This window comes from Nycticebus coucang, chromosome 10 (assembly GCF_027406575.1).
Source record: "Nycticebus coucang isolate mNycCou1 chromosome 10, mNycCou1.pri, whole genome shotgun sequence".
Lineage (NCBI taxonomy): Eukaryota > Metazoa > Chordata > Mammalia > Primates > Lorisidae > Nycticebus > Nycticebus coucang.
The window spans coordinates 91,753,034-91,774,606 of record NC_069789.1 but is presented as its reverse complement, the minus strand read 5'-3'; the positions used below and the strand labels follow the sequence as shown (position 1 = coordinate 91,774,606).

Below are 21,573 nucleotides of genomic sequence, written 5' to 3'. Positions count from 1 at the left end.
CAGTAGAGTGCAATGGCGTCACAGCTCACAGCAACCTCCAACTCCTGGGCTTAAGCAATTCTCTTGCCTCAGCCTCCCAAGTAGCTGGGACTATAGGCGCCCGCCACAATGCCTGGCTATTTTTTGTTGCAGTTTGGCCGGGGCTGAGTTTGAACCCACCACCTTTCGGAACTAAAGGTACTTTGGTACCAAAAAAAGAGATTGATTTGTGATAACTTATCTCTTATTGGAATGGATATCTATGTTTATCCTTATAATTTTCTTTTACTCATAGTCACTTGATTATTCTTTTTTTTGCAGTTTTTGGCTGGTGCTGGGTTTGAACCCACCGCCTCTAGTATATGAGGCTGGCACCCTATTCCTTGAGCCACAGGTGCTGCCCATCACTTGATTATTCTTTATCTGAAAAGTTTTTTAGAATTTGTTCTTGACTCCCAGTAAAAGATTCAGTGATCATATAGACAAAAGCAGGAATGTTAAGCATTAATAGCCCTATGGGATGTGATACCCACATTGTGATGTTGACTGTGTTATTATTATAATGTTTTAAATTATTTAAAAAGATCTTAGGTTCATTTATTTTTGACAGACAAAAGGCTTAGTTGGGAGGTCATATACTGTATCCCTAATCCAGGAGGGATATCTTGAATTGGGTCAAAAGGGGAAACTGGTTGGAATGTAAGTGAATAGGTGATTCAGTACAAATTTGTTACTACTTCCAAAAAGTATCTTTATAAATGCCCATATAAATATTTATTGGTCAAGACAGTTATCTTTTATCATGCAGAGAATAATATCATACTTACATTTGTTACATTCCCCCCAAATGAAGTTAGAGTGACTTTTTAATGCTATTAAATAGATCCAAACTGCAGAAATGGAAAATTAATTTCTGTCTTGGTCATTTTTTTTAAATTTTGAGTGGTCTTCATTGATAAGAGGCTTTTTTAAAAGGATTGTATTGTAGAAATACTTTCTGTATATACTTTTTACTTAATTAGGCTGAATGGGTGTTATTAAATGCAAAATTAAATCCTATTGTGTGTTTTTTTTTAGAGATGTCTTTTCTAATGATTTTTATTATTCCTATTTCTAACATGATTTGTTTTCATAGACTGAGAAGTTATTTGATGACATGATGTATGAATTAACCAGTCAAGCCAGAGAACTTTCAAGCCAAAATTTAGAACTCCAGACCACTCTAAGGAATATTTTGCAAGTAAGTCAAATGTATTAGAAAGGAGAAGAGAGAGAAGGATCTTAAAATGTGAGAATTTTTATAGTTATTGATTAGCCATGTATGCTGGAATTAAATTCATAGAGTTAAAGATACGAATACAGAAACATGAATTCTGTATTTTTAAATATAATTTCATGCTGAGTAAACATCTAAATTTTGATAAGAAAACAAATCATCAAGATAGCATGCCCTACCTATAATTTCAAGACATACATGAAGGGATTTTGACACGAGGAATGAAGAGGCTGACATAGAGTCTATGCCAGGGGACTGAGGAGCTCAGGGAGGAGTCCTCTTGACAAAACCTTGGTCCATATTTATTATCATAAAACAGGAAGAAGTAGATAAAAGCTGCTTATCAGACAGCAGCACTGATAAGGAGGACATGGAGAAGATCAGATAGAATGTCTCCACCTTGTATTTGCAAAACCCCTGACCTTGAGCACGACCTTTGCCTTCAACATCAAGACACCTTTGGAATCTAGAGAATCGTTACCATAATCTTTAGGCCTGGTATTTCCAGACCTCACATATGCATTGTCTCTTGGAGGTCAGTGTTCTGGCCTCCTGGGAGTACACTATTCATGTGCCATTCTTGTGACTCTTGAGGTCTCTTAAGCAGAAAGTCAGCCTTTGCTCAAGCTCAGGGCACAGTTTTCCCTACACATATGTGTATGACATCTGCTATGTGCTTTGAAGTTTGGGTTAGGATTCTAGATGACTAGATAGTTATTTTAATATTTGTAATTCTGACAGACTGAAGTTCTGTGAAAAGAAGAATGAGGTGTCGGTTTTGTTCACTGCTGTATTCACAGCACCCAGCATATTGTCTGATAACCTTTTCAGTGCACAAAAAGTATATTCTGAGTGAAACTTGTGTCCTTATTTCCAGACAATGGTGCAGCTCGTAGGAGCTCTTACAGGATGTGTTCAGCATATCTGTGCTACACAGGAATCCATCATTCTTGAAAATATCCATAGTCTTCCTTCCTCAGTTCTTCATATAATCAAAAGTACATTAGTACATTGTAAGGTGAGTATAGGTCAAAGTGTACTCTAAATGCCCTATAATCAGTGGGCAAAAGGGTTGTATAAAATAATGTCTATACAAGATTTTACACTGTAGCCTATATTACTGGAATAGACTTTTCTATAGAACAAAGAGTATGTGTGTAAATAATTTTTTCAAAATAAGTAGTTTTAAGGAAGTAATAAAAAGTGGCCTTTTGAGGGTTTGTTTTATCCTATTTCCCCTCTATAAAGAAGTGATAAGGATTTGTGTTGCGGTGCAGTGATCCTGAAATTGTTCTGTTTTATGGTGTTGGTGAATTGATGATCAACCACCTTAATCATTAGGTACCAGAATGTCCTTTTATAAAGGGAAGTTAACAGGCCAGGTGTGGTGGCTCATAGTTGTAATTCGGCATTTGTGGAGGCCGAGGAAGGATTGCTTGAGACCAGGAGTTTAAGACCAGACTGAGCAACACAGCAAGACCCTGACAAAAAAAAAAAAATTTAGCCAGGCATGGTGGCATGCACATGTAGTTCTAGCTACTTGGGCAGCTGAAGCAGGAGGATCACTTGACTGAAAAAAAAAAAAAAAAAAATTTAGCCAGGCATGGTGGCATGCACATGTAGTTCTAGCTACTTGGGCCGCTGAAGCAGGAGGATCACTTGAGCCCTGGAATTTGAGGCTGCAGTGAGCTGTGATCACGATGCTGGACTCCAGCATGGGTGACAGAGTGAGACCTTGTCTCTAAAAATAAATAAAGGGAAGTTAATCCTTATGTAGTCCGTGTCTACATTCCAGAGGCAGCTTTAAGGCACAAAAACTGGCCTAGAATTTGTGGGGCACAGGAAATTTGTTGGGTGAATGAAAATCACTAATGCTTCTCTTTGGTGATAGGGTGCTAATTTGTTGGGTGAATGAAAATTACTAATTAATTAATGTTTCTTTTTGGTGATTGGGTATTAAAATGTCATGCCCTGACCTATATTACCTCCTTTTTAGTTCTAACATAATGAGGAAAGCCAAAAATCATATTTTATACATGCTTGCATCTCTCAAAGTACAATGTATGCTATAATGGATGTTCAGTAAACATTTGTTTAATGAATGCATATGTGATTTCATTAAATTTATGATCTCTAATAGTATGAGTTAAAGTAAATTTGACTCTTGAGCTTTTTATGATTTGTTTTGTCTCATTTTTATTTGTGATCAGAATAGTGAATCAGTGTATTCTGGGCGTTTACACCTAGTTTCAGACCTTCTCCAGGCTCTTTTCAAGGAGGCCTATTCTCTTCAAAAGCAACTAATGGAACTATTGGACACGGTTTGCATGGACCCTTCTGTAGATGAGAGTGATGATATTTTGAATATGGTGATGAGTAAGTGAAGAAAACTTTCTGTTCAATATATGATATGTATGATGATTATAAATCTTATATAGGTTAAACTTGTTTTAATGATTTATGTTATCTTAGTCACCATGCATAACAAATAATTTAACTTTTACCAAATAAATTTTTAATCTTTTAAATTTTGGAATTTTCACAAAATTGATTTTTGGTGCCTTAATTTAGATTTGCATATTTAGTTAATGTTCATAGTAGGTAATTTCCCCACAACAATTCATAAAGAAATGTATGCAACCTTGTACTGTCTAACGTTGTCCATATTTTGAGATAGTAGATTTCAGATTTTTTTAACTATAACCCATAGAAATGTATTTTATATTTATTTTCAGAATGCAGAAAAATATGCTTGTATATGTATGTCTGTGAATGCATTTATACACACTTTATATATAGTAATGAAGTCAGAATGAAATCATACCCCTTTTATATGTGATGCCCTCTGTACTATACATGTACCTCATTTTTAAAGAACTGCTGATTATAGCCTACTTTATTGATTTTATCACTCATTCATAGATTATGTCCCAGAGTTTAAAAAACAATATATAAAGGCAAAGTTTGTGTTCATAACTTTGGTTTAAAAAGAGAAGTTGGTTTTATATGGTTTATCAGATACTTACTGCTCTGTAACACACTCCCTAAAATCTGTTGCTTAAAAACAACCATGATTTTATTTATTCATGATTCTGAGTGTCTGCAGGTTAGGGTGGGATCAGCTGTTCTCTGTTCCACATGGTGCACCCGGCTCACCCATGTGTTTGTGATCGGAGACTTCACTCTCATCTAGATGTTGACAGAGGCAACATCTGAGAAAAGCTTTACTGAGAAAGCCCTAGGGGTCATCTAGTAGACCAATCCTGGCTCAGTCACCTGATGGTGGTGTCAGGTTTCCACCAGCAACAAGAGAGAGCACATCCCAGCATGCAAGGACCTTTTAAGACTCTCTTTGCCTCAGCTTTATTATTGTGTCTTTGGCCAAAGCAAATCACAGGACTAAGCCTAGAGTCAGTGTGCAAAAGTATCTGAAAGGCCAGTTATTGTGTTAGCCTTTTTTACAAATAATCTACCAGAGGCAGAGTTAAAAGCCTTGCATGAATACTGTGTAAATTCGTTGTAATTGTTCTTGTTAGATTTCTTTCCTTACTGTTTATTTTGTCATTTTGGATTAGAATTATATCTATAAAGTATTTCTATAATGTTTTTGGTTTTATTTAGGTATAGGGTGGTATAAACTTCAAAAAAAAATTTTCCCATAATTTATAAAAACCTTAAAAGCATTACACTGTGGCTCAGCGGGTAGGGCGCCGGCCCCACATGCCGAGGGTGGCGGGTTCAAACCCGGCCCCCGCCAAACTGCAACAAAAAAAAAAAAAAAAATAGCCGGGCGTTGTGGCGGGCGCCTGTAATCCCAGCTACTTGGGAGGCTGAGGCAAGAGAATCGCCTAAGCCTAGGAGTTGGAGGTTGCTGTGAGCTGTGTGACGCCACGGCACTCTACCAAGGGCGATAAAGTGAGACTCTGTCTCTACAAAAAAAAAAAAAAAAAAGCATTACACTTAATTTCAGTAATTATTTTGATGAAATTATTTTCAAACTGCTTTACCTATTTTAATTTGATCAAATGTTGAGATTGTTGAATAGATACTTTTAAATATGGGAGAATCCCTATGACATTTGAATGCCCTAAAAGTGTGTTACTTTTCTTTGTAGTTATTCATTCATTGTTGGATATCTGCTCTGTTATTTCCAGTATGGACCATGCATTTCATGCCAATACTTGGAAGTTTATAATTAAGTAAGTTTGTTTTTCTATTTTTACTTTTTATGCTATGTTTTCCATATCCTAAATCTTAATTATTCATTTTTTTAAAAATTGGATTTGAAACATTTTGTGTGGATATGTATAATGTTTACTGACACTGCTCTCTGGTAAACCAGATTGGATTTCTTTACCCTGCTGCCCCTAAAATTAAAAAAAGAGTTCCACCTAGTTAGCTAATACTTCTGAACTAATAGGTCATGGGCCAGACTAAACTTTAAACTCTTGCCTGATGCTATTATGAGTTAACCAGCTGTCAAATATCCTATTTCTAGGCTTAGATAAATTAGTAACTATAATTAAAGCTGAATATTATCCCTTCATTATATACTTTTGAGTTATTTAAAATTAATTCCATTTATAAAGCAATTTTAACTTTCTGAAACCAAAGTATTATGAAGGGCTGCTAGAAAGAATACCCAAAGCATAATACCCAAAGCATTCATCAGATTCTTAAAGGTGGGAGGAGATGAGCTGAGATCTAAAAGTGGTTAAGAACCTCTACTTTAGGCTCAGCGCCTGTAGCACAGTGGTTATGGCGTTAGCCACATAACACCAAGGCTGGCAGGTTCAAACCCAGCCTGGGCCAGCTAAACAGCAATGACAACTGCAACAAAAAATAGCCGGGCATTGTGTCAGGTACCTATAGTCCCAGCTATTTGGGAGGCTGAGGCAAGAGAATTGCTTAAGCCCAGGAGTTTGAGGTTGCTGTGAGCTGTGATGCCGTAGCACTTTACCAAGGGCAATGTAGTGAGACTCTGTCTCAAAAAGAACCTCTACTTTATACACATGCATGGCTGTTCAACTCTTAGGTGCTTTTTTGGCACCACCATAACATTAAGTTGTCAACAAATAATAGTACAGGAGTTAAGAGTGTCACCTCGGAGCTTATACTGCATGTGCTTATATCCATTTTGAACTCACTCCTTCTGAAACTTTGGGAAATTTGGTTAATTTTCTGAACCTTAGATTGCTCATCTGAAAATGGAAATAATGATAGTATCTTCTTGATAGGGTTGTAGTGAGAACAGAGACTGTCAATGTGAAGTGCTTGGAACCGTACTTGACACATAGTGCTCCATGAATTTGCTGCATCATCATCATCAAATATCTTCTACTCTTGCCCCCTTCCAGTTTATTTTCTACCCGACCTTCATAGTGATCTTTTAAAAAAGTAAATCAGATCATGGCACTCTACTGCTTAAAGTCTATCCCCTTTTACTAAGAGTAACAACCTAATCCTCTGTGGACTCTTTCTCCTTGAGCAGCCTATCTCATGCTGTTTTCTCCCCGCCCTTCCTTCTTTAAATATACCAAGCTCTCCTGTCCCATAGTCTTTTCATGGCTTTTCCCTCTGTGTAGGAGGCGTCTCTCCCCTACTCTGCTCCTCCTAACTCCTGCTTGTTTCAGTTGTCAGCTTAAGTGTTGTGTCTTCATGATAACATTCGTTGACATCCTAACCCTAAGAGTAAGTTAGGTTAGGCTTCTTTGTTGTAACACCGTAGACTTTTCCATCTTAGCGTTAGTCACAACTGTAATTAATTAATTCTTACAATTACTTCTTAACGTTCTCTCATGCTAAACCACAAGTTCTATGCAGATAGGACAGAGAGGATATTCATTTGATTTACTTCTTTATCCCAAGGGCCTACCAGAGTGCCTGGCATGTGGTAAGAATTCAGTTACTATTTTACTCACAGAAATAACAACCTAACAACTTATTTAAACAAACATAACTGCTTCAGAGGTAAAATTGGTACATCTTATTTATACCATGTCTAACACAGTATATAAGGTCAGACAATTAAGTTCAAGAACTCATCTTAGAAAAAGTGCTCCATACCTCATTGCTGAATATCACCATGGTCACCAAATGGCCCAAGGGAATACCACCTTCAAAGGTGACCATAGTGATATTTAGCAATGAGATATGTAGCACTTTTTCTAGGATGAGTTCGTGAACTTAATTGTCCAACTTTATATATGATGCATTGTGATTTTTTACAGTGTTCTATAAAGTAGATTTTTTATGGTACTGAGTTACTCGATGAGTTATTTGTGGTGATTGTATTATTTTCTTTTTATCCATTTAGGCAGAGCCTTAAGCACCAGTCGGTTTTAAGGAGCCACTTGAAACACAAAGATATAATTACTAGCTTGTGTGAGGACATTCTTTGCTCCTTCCATTCTTGTATACAGTTATCTGAGCAGATGACCCAGTCAGATGCACAGGTAAAATATCATCTAATAACACTCTGAATAGCAATTCTTACTTCTCTTGGCAATTACTAAATCTCATTTGAATGCCTGAATCATTCTGTTTAAGAGGACTTTAATTTGGGTGTTTATTGGATTAATTACAGCTCATAATAACTTTTCACCTAGAACATTAGTAGATTCCTAACTGCTCTCGTTGTCTCTATTATCTACCTGTCCTACCTCTTTACATTCTAACTGGTTGGTCAAGGCATTCTTCTTAGAATTCTTTCATTCTTTTCTGCCCTAGAACAAAAATCTAATTCCTTTATCTCATATTTACTTAAGGTCTCCCTATGTATGTGTGTGTGTGTTAGTGTTTTAAAATATTCATATATACTTATGTTTATTTTTATTTCAAAAGTTACAGTGTTGAATCGGCACCCTGCTTGTGAAACACAGATTATGTTCTAAAAATTTGTTTGTAATGTGATCACTGGGAATTATAGCTCATTTTCCTCTCCCTACATTATACTAATACATAGTACCTTTTGTTCTCAGCGTAGCCTCCTAATTTGATTTAGCTCATAGTGGCCCTAAATTACAAGATTTACAATATTCAGGATCTTACAGTTTATGTGAGAAAACGAATATTTCTGCTTAGAATAGCAGATTAGTAGACGATAGAATTGTAAGCTGATAGAATTCCTGTGTACCTGTGCTCTTCCCTGTGATTGCTGGGGGTGTGGAGGTGTAGAGATTCATCCAAGTCTGAAAACTGGTAGCAGCTCCTGGAGCAGGTATGCTCTGGCAGACTCTGGAAGAACATTGAAAAGGAGCTCTGAAAGTGGTAAGAAATGAGTAGCTTTAGGAAGGGGTGAACCTGTTTGCTTTTTGCTTCTCTTCTTTATCTCTTCTCTATCTTCCACTTACATCCTTTCTTTTTCTTTCTTTCTTTCCTTTTTTTTTTTTTTTTTTTTTTTTTGTCCCCATGTCCTCCATGTACACTTTCTGATTCCCCTCTGCTGAAAGGAGTTTGGTTGGGTGTCCTATGCCAATGGCAGGAAGGTTGTTCCCTTCTTCACCTTTATCCTACACATCTGTATCCTCAACCCCAACCACCTCTTTTTTCAGTTGCCTTATTGCTTACCTTGACACCACACACTCCTCAGCTTGTACTTGTAGAGTGAAATCAGATTCCTGGACTGGAGTAAGATAGGAAAGCTGAAGCAACAGTATAGTTTATAGTAGCAAGAAAAAAGCAAAGTCTGAGGTGTGCTTGACCAGGGTGCTATTTGTACTTCAACTATATATTAGTTTAGCTTATGTTAGCTGCTTGTATATGAAAATCAGAGAATTTAAATCGAAAATTATCCTAATTGTCCTGGAAAATGCTCATGTTTTTATTCATTTGTGCAAATTGGTCCTAAGAAGTGTGGCCAGTTCTGCTCCCTGTCCACTGCCTGAAATGGAGCTGAGATGGACTGCATAGTTTCTCTAGTCGTAACTCTGAATGCTTACTAGCAGCGCCCTCTGCTGTTCATTATCGATGTTTATTTAGGAATCTTTTCCAAGCAATTTTCACTTCATGTCTTAGTCCATTAGGGCTATGACAAAATACCTTATATTGGGTAATTTATAAATAATTTAAATATATTTCTTACAGTTTGGAGACTGGAAAATCCAAAATCTAGGTGCTAGCAGATCAGCACCTTCTTGCTGCATTCTGACTTGGTAGAAGAGGGAAGGCAGCTCCTTTCAGCCTCTTTTATAAGGGCAATCTTCCTATCCATGAGGTCAAAGCCTCATGACTTAATTGCTTCCCCAAAGACCCCCACCTCTAAATAGTATCAATTGAGTATTAGGTTCCAATATACAAGTTTTGGGGGATACCAACATTCAGACCATAACATCTTGTTTTCAAAAATGTCAAAGTAAAACTCCCAGATTTAATTAATAGTATGCTATTGGGCAGTGCCTGTGGCTCAGTGTGTAGGGCACCAGCCCCATATACTGAGGGTGGTGGGTTCAAACCCAGCCCTGGCCAAATTGCAACAAAAAAATAGCCGGGTGTTGTGATGGGTTCCTGTAGTCCCAGCTACTCAGGAGGCTGAAGCATGAGAATTGCCTAAGCCCAGGAGTTGAAGGTGTCTGTGAGCTGTGATGCCATGGCACTCTACCAAGGGCGATAAAATGAGACTCTGTCTCTACAAAAAAAAAAAAAAAAAAAGAAAATTGTATGCTATTTATGGAGGCATGTGAATGTATTGGTCCCTCTATTAGTTTTCTGGGATTCTATGACAAATTGCCACAAACTGGGTAGCTTAAGACAACAGAAATTTGTTTTCTTAACATTTCTGGAGGCAGACATGCACAATGCGTCGTTAAAGCCACGTTCTCTTGAAGTCTGTTTCATACCGTTTTTAGCTTCTGATCTCACTGGAAGTCCTTGGCATTCCTTGGCATGTAGCTGTTTAACTCCGGTCTCTGCCTTTTTTATCACATCGTGTTTTCTTATTGTGTCTTCATATCTTTTATAAGAGTACCAGTCATATCAATTAAGGATACACCTTACTCTGTCTAGGGTAACTGTATCTTAATTATTAAGATGTCTGCAATGATGCTTTTTTCCAAATAAGGTCACATTGTGAAGTATTGGGAGTTAGAACTTCAACATATTTTTATGAGGATACAGTTTAACCCACAATAGTCCCTAAAATTGCTAAAATATTTATTCTCTATTAAGTCTTGAATTGGTTTCAAAAGGAGAATACTGTATTAGATTTCTTAACAGAGTTTTTTAGCTACCAATATTTTATTTTTCTGTAAACAAACGCAGATCAATTTATTTGTATGCCCCTTAAATATAATTTAATGTTGAATATTATTCTTACTTTTATTTATATAATGCTTTTAGAAATTTGTATTATTCAGGAAAAAGCATGTTATCAGATGTTCCCAAAGTCATCACCATACGTAAGGAAAATGGGAAATTGTAGCTCACTGTACCTTTCTATGGTGATGACTTTTAGGATATCCTGTAGTGTATCCGTTGCCTATACTTAGATTTAGTGCCTGCTACATTTAGAGTTATCAGTATTTTAATAATTTAAAGAAAGAAAGAATGGGTGCTCTTATTTTAAAACATTGAAAAATGGTCTTCCCTGCTTATATTCCCATCCCTGCTTGAAATTGGGATACAAACTTTATTTTAGACAGTTGAGTAAATCAAGATAGGATTGTTAATGTACTTGGGTTGTTCATTTGCTTTTTTTTTTAAATTCATTTGCTTTTCGAAAGTATCAAAAGCTTATGGAGCTTCCAGTAAACAGTAGGCTATTAATACTTAAGTGTTGGTGGAAGTCAAAAGTTACTTGGGATTTTCTACTGCACAGGGTGGGTCAGCATCCCTAACTCCAAATTGTTCAGGGGTCAGCTATATTTAACTCTTCTGTACTTCATGGACAGCTGTTTCATTTTGGTTTTCACGATGTCAGAAATGTTGCATTGCATATCTGTGCTAGTATTTCTATAGGGCATAGTTCCAGAAATGGAATTACTATCAAGAAGTTTTAACACTTTAGCTTTTAATAACAATGAAAAGGCTATATTATTTTTTGCTCCCACCAATAATAAAAGAGTTTGTTACTCTTCTTCCTTACCAGCTCAGTCTTTTAATCTCTGCTAAGCAATTAACTCTCAATCTTTCTGCCTCCCAGAAGATATTTCATTAGGTTGTAATTTGGATTTTTTATGTTATTAATTTATAGGCAGGCAGTTTTTTCTTTTCTGTGATCTGTCTTTTCATGTCTTTTACCCGTTTTCTTTTATACATCATTCTTTTTTGATTTATAAAACCCTTTTCTTTTGACTATCCTTTAACTTTACTCTCATATAAGAAAGAACAATAAGGTACTTCACTTTCAGAGCAACCGAGAAGGACCACCTCCTTTGCACTTACATGTTAAGATTTGTTTTCAGTGCTGTAGAATTTAGGTTGTGAAACACCTCGTCATCATTCCTTTGTATTGCTCCTAACAACAGTTTGGAGATGAATTACATTTTCTTAGAAAATTTTTGTGCTGTGTTTGAGAAGTCTTTTTAGAAAATATTGTCTCATTTATAAGTTTAGCTAATTTCATACTATTATTTATTATACATTTTTCTTTTTTGGGACAGGATAATGCTGACTATAGATTATTTCAGAAAACACTCAAATTGTGTCGTTTCTTTGCCAACTCCCTTTTGCACTATACTAAGGTAAGGCTTTACTTTGTTTTATTTAGTCCTCTCAAAAACTTAGATGTTATTATTCCCATCTCGCAGAAGAGAAAGCTCAATCCCATATAGCTCACATCAAGTCAGGTGGCTAGAAATCAGTAAGGCTGGGAGTACAGGTGTGATTTCTCCATCTTTTATGTTCAGGCTATCTTTTAGAAAGTAAAGTAAGTAGTTTTTATTGTGTTATAAGATACAGAAAAGGCTCCGCGCCCATAGCAGAGTGGTTACGGCACCAGCCACATGCACCGAGGCTGTTGGGTTCAAGCACATCCCAGGCCAGCTAAACAAAAATGACAAGTGCAACAACAAAAAAAAAATAGCCAGGTGTTGTGGCCAGTGCCTGTAGTCCTAGCTACTTGGGAGGCTGAGGCAAGAGAATCACTTAAGCCCAGGTGTTTGAAGTTGCTGTGAGGTATGATGTCACAGCACTCTACCAGGGATGACATAATAGGACTCTGTCTCCAAAAGAAAAAGAAAAACGATACAGAAAAAAACCTGATGACCACTTTTTGAAAAATTTAGATTCTTCTGATAGAAAAGAATTGGTTTTTTAAAAACAATGTAGTTAGAGATAATTTTGGCTCCTACACACCAAGCAAATAGCAGATGGGTAACTATCATTGTCTTTGGGGTACTTTCCACAGTCTATCTGCTACTAGAATGCAGCCAACCACTCTACGTGGCAGCTGCCCAGAAAGAAAGTATGCCAACCAGGGAATTTTGACTATAATAAACAGTCATTGGAAATCCTTATCTTTTCCTAAAAAGGAGGAAGACAAGGTCAAAAACAAATTCAACATAGATAATAGTTTTTCAAAAATCACTAATATCTATTGTTGATATTGTTTCTTTCACAGGTCCCTGTAAGCATTCTCTGTTCTTCTCTCCAAATAATCTGCCTTGGCAACTTACCTATTCTATTCTTAATTATCACCATTATTCTGATGACTACCAAATATGCAAGTCTCTTTATGAGTTTTCAACCTTCAAACAATGACTGTGGAGAGCAATGAGGCATATTTTACTTAGCCTCATCCTCCTTTTCACTCTAGTGTAAGAATTATTTTTATTAGGGCACATTCAGGATTGATTTTATTTTGCTTGCCTTTATGAAAGGATATGTGTTAGAAAGTCATGTTGTATACAGAGAATGAATAGGGTTGTTTTGTTTTAGGAATTTCTTCCTTTCCTCTCTGAATCTTGCGGTACCTTGCACCAACTCTATCTTCAGATACACAGGTAAGAAGAATGCCATATGGTTATTAAAATGCAACAATGCAATTTCTAGCATGCAAAACTTATGTACATGTTATTTTAAAAGAAAACATCAGAGAAATTTTTAGTAAATTTTTTTCTACTTGCTTAAAATAATTGGAAATGGAACCTTTTGAAGTATAGATTCCACCTGAGTTTTATTCGTCTTTTTGTTCTTAACTAGGACCTTATACATGAGTGATAAATAATGGGTATGGTGATAAATACCAATGGCAAAAAAAGGTTGTATATTCATATATGTGTTTTATATTGGGATTTATAAAATCTTTATTTTTATTTTCTGTGTGGTTTAAGTCAAGCATTAAACTCCATTTTAGAAAAAATTATAGAAAGGTATCATAATTTATATAGGTGCTAAGTGATATTTTAAATTGTTGGTTAAAACTCATATGAGCCCTAGGTTTGACACTAAAACAAATTGGTCAGTTCATTATTTAGCAGTCCTATTATATTTCCTAAATTCATTTAATCTTCTAGACAACTTTTTCACACTTCTCCCTTTTCAAACTTCTTGTATCTCCAGCACCTCCTCCTTTACTGTCAATTCATAGTCCTACTTCCTATCCTGGAGAGACAAAGGAAAGCAGTAAGAAGAGAGTTGCTGTGTGCTACCTCAAACAACATATCGACTCTCTTTCCACCTGTATCTAGGTGTTCCTCCCTCCTGGAGCAAGTCCTGAGCCTGAGGCTAGTATGGATTGGATTTTAGCCTCTGTCACTGACTTAGGGACCTCAGTTCAGTAGCTACTCCTTTTCCTTCTTGCTTTATTAATCTTCCCTCCCTACTGGATCATTCTCATGAGTATAGAAACTTGCTATTATTTTTCCCATCTTAAGAATAATATCAAATGATCTCTGAGTCTATGTCCTCCTCCAAATACCCTCCAATTTTTCTCCCTCTCTATAACAAAATTCCTAGAAACTAGGCCAGGTGTGGTGGCTCACACCTGTAGTCCCAGCTACTTGAGAAGCTGAAGCAAGAGAATCGCTTGAGCCCAAGAGTTAGGTTGCTGTGAGCTATGATGCCACGGCACTCTACTGAGGGTGACAGAGTGAGACTGTCTCAAAAACAAACAAAAAAACCCAAAACTCCTAGAAAGCATTATCTATACTACTTTCTCACCTAAAGCTGTTCCACTCAGGCTTTTTGCTGTGTTACTTCACTTCAAAACAGATCTTGTCAAGGTTATCAGTGACTTCTGTGTGGCTGCATCCCATGGTGAGTTTGAGTCCTCATTCTGGGTAACCTGTCAGTGGTGCTTGCGCCTGCCTTTTGAATACCTTTTTTTGTTAGCTCCCAGGACATGGGTCTCTCCTGCCTTCTGCTCCTCAGCCTTCTCAGTAGGTTCCTCCTCTTCTGCCCAGCCTCAGTTCTTGGGCTTATTTTCTATCTACTGTCATTTAGCCTCAAGACTTTAAATTTATATGTCTCCTCTTTAGTGTCTAACTGCCAGTCAGGACATCTGCACTTAAATTATCCCAAAGTAGCTGCTGATTTCCTCCAAAAAAACTCTGAAGAAATTCTATTCCTCTTGTAACTTCTTTTTTGGGGTATTAGCAACCTTGTTTTTCAAATTGATCAGGCTGGAAAACCTTGCCTCCTTAGCATATTCTGCAGTATCGCAGTTAGTATATACAGATACATGTGCACACATGTAGAACATAGCCATTCTTGTCACCTGAACTGTTACCATTTGGTCCTATCCACTATAATGCCTGGAATTTACAAAAGACCATCCTCCTTTCTGTCTTTCTAGCCTTGCCTCACTCTATTCTATTCTCCATATAGTAGCCAAAGTGACTTCTGTGACTTCTCAAATGACTTTCATCAACAGAACTTCCTGTCCACGTTTTTGTCTATTTTTTCTCTGTAACACTTAAAAGCATCAGCTCTATTATGGATTTACTTGCACACTTGTTTATTAACTAACCCCTTTCATTAGAATGTGAACTCTGTAAAGACAGTGACTTTATATATACTCTTTTTTTTAATTTTTGAGACAGAGTCTCACTTTGTCATCTTTGGTAGAGTGCTGTGGTATCATAGCTCACAGCAACCTCAAAGTCTTGGGCTCAAGTGATTCTCTCGCCTCAGTCTCCCAGATCGCTGGGGCTATAGGCACCCACCACAACATCTGGCTATTTTTAGAGACTGAGTCTTGCTTTGGTTCAAGCTGGTCTCAAACTCCTGAGCTCAGGCGATCCATCCACCTCAGCCTCCCAGAGTGCTTGGATTACAGGTTGGGAGCCACCACTCCTGGCCTTGTATATTGGGTTTAGTAATGTATTACCCATTCCTGGAGTAGTGTATGGCGTGTATACACAGGCATTTAATAAACATTTGTCAAATGAATCTAAAAGTATTACCATTTGATTGAAAATTATTTGCATCAATGGTCAGTAGCTGTAATTCAAATCTATAGAATCTCATTACCTGTATTTCTTTCACTTAAATTTAATCTTCACAATAACTTGGAATCAACTTTGCAAATGAAGAAACTGAGGCTCATGGAGGTCAAATGAATGAAGCAATGTTACATGATAATTGATAGATTGGTGTTTTTTTCATCCCACATCTTAAGTGCATCCTTTTAAATGTTATTTCCTGCTAGATAGCATTTTCTCATGTATTGTCAAGTTTACTATACTTAACATGACATTTTGAATATGTATCTTATTTCAGATAGGTTTTGACTGAAGTTTAGTTTAAACTCCAGTTACTGAGATATTGCCCTGAAAACATCTTTTCATCCTCCTTTGGTGTTAGTATACAATATATTTCTTGTAAAACTCTTGCTTCTAAGAAACTGAGTATTCATAGTAAATTCAGCATTCTACCTATTTCTAAACTTTTATTACAAGTAATTAAGGTGCTGGGTATGGTAGCTGACACCTGTAATCCTAGCACTCTGGGAGGCTGAGGCTGGTGGATCAGCCTGAGCCTGAGCGAGACCCCCATCTCTAAAAATAGCCAAGTGTTGTGGTGGGCACCTATAGTCCTGGCTCTTTGGAAGGTTGAGGCAAGAGGAGCACTTGAGCCCAAGAGTTTGAGTTTGCTGTGAGCTATGAGCTGTGATGCCAGGGCACTCTACTGAGGGCAACAAAGTGAGACTGTCTCAAAAAAAAAAAAAAAAAAAATAATTAAGGAAGAATTAGTCAAAAATACCTTTTCTTTAAATCTAGTTGATTTTAAGCGTTATGTTTTTATAGTCTCTTTAAAATGCCATTGTCAAAATGGTACTAAAATGTCTCAAAGCAATACTAAAGATTTCTGTAAGATTATGAGCTTTTCATTTTATAGAATTCTAGTCATATCCTGTAGTTCAAAGGACTTAATAAAATTTTGGTTTCAATTCAGCACTTTGAAGTTTGTTTTATAAAATGCATGCTACTTACTTTTTTATGTATATATTTTCACTAGTAGAACTTCAGTTTATAGTATTTGCTTTATCTAAAATTAGAAGACAGCTATTAGTGACTGAGTATTTTTTTCTCTCCCATTCCAGCAAGTTTCCACCCAGCCTATATGCTACCAGGATTTCTAAAGCACAACAGGAGGAAATAGTGGGTACTTTCCTAGTGGCACTGGATCCACTCATAAGTCAACTGCTCACATTCCACCCTTTCGTGCAGGTGGTTTTAGACAGTAAATTAGGTAAGTTTCAAAACAGAATTAATGTTAAATCATCTATTAGTTATGACATGTTAGAGATACAGTAATTTTTCCCTAGTCTTTATTTTTTTTTTAGAATTTTAGAATTTTGGTTTAAAATTTCTCCTATTTTCTTTTCTTTTGGGGGGGATATGGGGACTCAAATGATTCTCTTGCCTCAGCCTCCCAAGTAGCCAGATGTAGTCTCATTTTGTTACCCTAGGTAGAGTGCTACGGCGTCTTAGCTCACAGCAACCTCAAACTCTTGAGTTTAAGTGATTGTCTTGTCTCAGCCTCCCAAGTAGCTGGGACTACAGGCACCTGCCACAACACCTGGCTATTTTTGGAGATGAGGTCTCACTCTGGCTCAGGCTGGTCTTGAATTTGTGAGCTCAGGCAATCCACCCACCTCGGCCTCTCAGAGTGCTAGGATTACAGGCATAAGTCACCCCATCCAGCCCAATTTTGTTTTCTTAAAACTCATTTTTCATTTAAAAATTATTCCTCTAATTTCTTCATATATCATAGATTTCTGCTGGAAATATTTATTGAGTTTGTTTTTACAGATTTGTTGTAGCTTAATGTATTTTTATTATCTATAAGACTTGCCATGTGAACTGCAGTTCCCACAGTGTCTCCTCCTGGTTGTTGTCATGGATAAGCTGCCCTCTCAGCCTGAGGATGTGCAAACTCTGTGGTGCACAGAAAGCCAGGTCTCAGGAACTACAACCAGGTAGAAAATATATTGTTTATATCGAATTAGATTATTCATGGTTTAGAATGCCCTCTAGGATAGTTTTGGAATTAAGTGTTTTGTTATGTCGGATATTATAGTGTTTCAGTGAGAGATATGTTTCCTTAAAAAAAAAAAATGATTATTGTGTAGACGTCATATATATTGCTACTTTACAAAAATAAATAAATCTATATAAAAATATTTTAATTTTGTTCGGTATTTATTGCCTAATGGTCAGCATTATGAACATTGACTGTAACAGAGTAATATTTAAAAATAAGTGCTGATAAATAAAATGCTAGATACTAAACGGTATCTGTTGGGAAATTTCAATTGTAATCCTACTCCTTGCCAACACTGTAGTCCAGGCTCTAGTTTCTTACTCACTGGATTAAAGGCAAAATTTTTGTGGACTTTTTCACTTCTGTTGGCCCATTCTTTGTACCACAACTGGATTAGCCTAAACCTGGCTCTGAGCTTTTCTATTCTTCTGCTCAAAAACAAGCATAATGTCAGAACTCCTCAGCTTTGTATTTAAAGCACATCCCATTCTGTTCTCATCTTCTGCTTTTATTTATTTTCAACACATATACCTTGCTACTATCAGACTGGTTATGCATGCCATTTATTCTTGCTTTGTCTTTTTTATCTATTTGTATCTTGCCTAATTTTAATTTGTCATTTAAATCCTCTGAAAATTTTTCAACCATTCCAATCTTAGAGTGACCCGACCCCCCCATCTGAACTATAGTACTTATTTTTAAAAATGTTTTATATATAGTATCAAGGCAGCACCTGTGGCTCAGTGAGTAGGATGCTGGCCCCATATACCGAGAGTGTTGGGTTCGAGCCCAGCCCCGGCCAAACTACAACAAAAAAATAGCCGGGCATTGTGGCAGGTACCTGTAGTCCCAACTACTCAGGAGGCTGAGGCAAGAGAATCACCTAAGCCCAAGAGGTGGAAGTTGCTGTGAGCTGTGACACCAGGACGACAGAGTGAGACCCTCTCTCTAAAAAAAAAAAAAAAAACATATAGTATCAAATATAGCTATTTTAGTCTCAGGTTTTTTGAAGAACTGTGACTTTGTATAACTCAGTACTGTTTAAAATAGTTGATAAATGATAGGAAAAAAGTCCACAAAAATTTTTCCTTTAAGGAATTTTACAGTGAATATATTTATTTCTCTATATATATCCCTTAAATATTCATACAACTTGGAAACTAGTGTTGATTATACACCTGTTGAGACATTTTGCTTTGCTTAAACAATCTTCCATGTGACATTATTATACCTGCTAATATTAAATGTTATTAATTTTGTGTTCAATGTTCTTAATTTCCCTGCAGGGTGTCTCTACTCAAAGCCATTTTCAACAGTTTTGAGCAGTGTTCTGGTGAACTTTCTCTACCTGTTCATTTACAGGGAGTAAAGAGTAAAGGGCAAGCGGAAATGGCTGTCAGCTTGTATCAGCATGTTTGTGTTCACCTGTGTTCATTTATTGTTTCCTTTCATCCTTCACTGTTTGCTGAACTGGTAAGCATGTTACTTGCTGGGCTATGCCAGGGTTACACTTTTGCTTTCTTTTCATTTAAACTGTGATTTGTATGTAGTAGAAAGTATTAATGTATATTCCTTTGAATGTCATTCTCTCAGATTGCACACTTTATCTTTTAATTCAGTTGTGTCCTAGAAAATGATGAACTTACATTCCCATAATATTGAGATCTAAAATTTGGCTAAAATATTTAAGAAAACATTTTGGGTGAGGTGGTATGTAAAGACAGTGTGAGAAGAAGTGTATAGAATTTTACCTAATTAAGTTCATAAAGAAGTAAATAGTAGTTTACTACTAGTGTGCAGTACTGAGTCTTATATAGATCATAGGCATAATGTAGATTTTGTTTTAATGTAGTTGGTTTAGAAAAGAGGTTGAGAAGATTCTAGGAAAAAATTCTTAGAACATACATAAGGATCAGTATGATGTAAGATACATATTACACGATGTATAATATCTAGCACATGGTAGTATTAAAATATATGAATAAATAAATGCAGAAAAGATTTAGATAAGTGTATATGTTCTTTATGTTGTTCTAAAGATTTAAGGCTACTTAAGAGAATATTTGGGGATCCTGGCAATTAAGTTACCATATTTAAAACCACGTGTGAATCCCCATAACCTAGCACAGTGCTTACATGAGTTCTGACAATTAAGTTCCCAAACTCATCCTAGAAATGTGCTACATACCTGAATATCACTATGGTCACCTTCGAGGTTCTTCCCTGGGGAAGTCTTGTACTGATGCCAGCACTAGTCCCCTCTTCAAAGCAGTTTTGGAACTTTTTCTGGAACAGCCATCAGATTTGTTGTTATATTACACTTGATGTCCTGAATGTCATCAAATGTCTTCTGTTCAATAGTTCCTTTATCTTTGGGTAAAGAAAAAAGTTAATTGGGGGCCAAATCATCTGAGCAGGGTGGGTATTCCAATACAGTTATTTGTTTACCGGCTAAAGATGCCCTCACTGACAGTGCCATGTGAGCTGGTGCATTGCCATGATGCCAGGGTTTTCAGTTAATATTTTCCCATTTTCTCTATTGACATTTACTTGGTCTGCTATGCTTCTTACAGCCAGCCGACGATTTTGATGTACAATTTGATGAATTTTTGCAATGTTTTCATCAGTTCTGTTTGTTACTGGCCGGCTTACTGATCTCTCTTGATCAGTGACACTTTTCTCTCCCCTCAGAAAAATGTTTAATCCATTTGTACCCACCCTGCTGTTTTCTTCATGGCATTGTGACCATGAATTTGGACTAACATGTCCCTGATTTTACTTCCACTCGTGCCACATTCAACAAGGAATTTAATATTTCTTGCTCTTGTTCATCAAGCTTTGACATTCTTGCAGTGGCACACAAAAACAACATCAGTGAACACCACTCAGCAGGACACTGCCACACATCAGCATGAAAACAGCTGTGAGACACTGATAAACAAAGGTTATGAAACCTTACCAAGTTGATTGTACAGTGTTGCTAATGTAGGTGCACGGTGGCAAGTTCACAAACTTAATTGTCAGGCCTCATATAATAGATGCTCAATAAATACTGAGGGCCTGGCTGTGTGTGTTCTTTCAGATGCTGGAAAGTAGAGCCTTCCCATTAAGGATCTGTTGTTTGGATTCTGATAATGCCTTTTTTATTTTATTTTGAGAACTTTGATACTAATGATAATTTATTGTGAGCCTTCAGTGTTTACATAATTAACCTTTCTGTTTTTTATTAGGATGCTGTGCTGCTGAATGCTGTACTTAGTGCTGATATGATCACCTCTTTGTTAGCTATGGATGCATGGTGCTTTCTAGCTCGGTACAACATACTTGATTTTTTTGGTGTTTGGATTGGTTATAAATAGTGATTGACAGTAAATGATCATGTAATTGTTAGTTAACAGAAATGTTGTGTTTTAATAATTTTTTAAAGATAATTCCCCCAATGATTTGATTACACATAGCACTAAATTGGGAAATGGGGTTTCCTGTTTCCTTTCTTTGGCTCAAGCCAATAGATGGGTATTGCTTGGGTGCGTGTGTGTGTTGTGGTACTCCTCAGCCATGGAAATGATGGCAGTTTTATATTCTCATCAGAGTATTTAGTGCTTTATGGAAGTTAATCTCCCTGTGTTTCTTAGTAATTGCATAAACCATATTGCCTTCTCTTTGTATTGGAGATACGGGACTGCTGAACTCTGTGCTCACCATGTCACCATAGTGGCTCATCTGGTGAGTAGAATCACAAGGCTTGAAATACCTACTTTCCATGCATTTTCTTTGGAGGTGTGATAATCTTGAAAAATGTAAACACATAGTAGCAACAGAAAAATATGATTGTAATTAAATTTTTTGATAGTTTCTTTGCTCTACATAAATGCTGATGCTTTTAAGAAGAA

The 21,573-nt window shown here is 36.6% G+C and overlaps 1 protein-coding gene across 9 annotated transcripts in view; it reads left to right on the top strand.

Moving 5' to 3' along the window:
- The window catches only part of FIRRM (FIGNL1 interacting regulator of recombination and mitosis), a 63,534-nt gene that overhangs the window by 11,556 nt on the left and 30,405 nt on the right, over positions 1-21,573 (top strand). For 6 of the 9 annotated variants that reach the window (XM_053605289.1, XM_053605293.1, XM_053605291.1 and 3 more), the window contains exons 4-15: positions 1,115-1,219; positions 2,133-2,273; positions 3,466-3,631; positions 5,370-5,454; positions 7,572-7,710; positions 11,854-11,934; positions 13,130-13,194; positions 16,737-16,885; positions 17,486-17,615; positions 18,967-19,153; positions 20,911-20,993; positions 21,355-21,406. In XM_053605289.1, coding sequence (XP_053461264.1) covers positions 1,115-1,219; positions 2,133-2,273; positions 3,466-3,631; positions 5,370-5,454; positions 7,572-7,710; positions 11,854-11,934; positions 13,130-13,194; positions 16,737-16,885; positions 17,486-17,615; positions 18,967-19,153; positions 20,911-20,993; positions 21,355-21,406 — 1,383 coding nt within the window. Of the gene's footprint in view, positions 1-1,114; positions 1,220-2,132; positions 2,274-3,465; positions 3,779-5,369; positions 5,455-7,571; positions 7,711-11,853; positions 11,935-13,129; positions 13,195-16,736; positions 16,886-17,485; positions 17,616-18,966; positions 19,154-20,910; positions 20,994-21,354; positions 21,407-21,573 lie in introns of those variants that run through there. The other 3 variants (XM_053605294.1, XR_008383022.1, XM_053605295.1) reach the window with 3 other exon arrangements.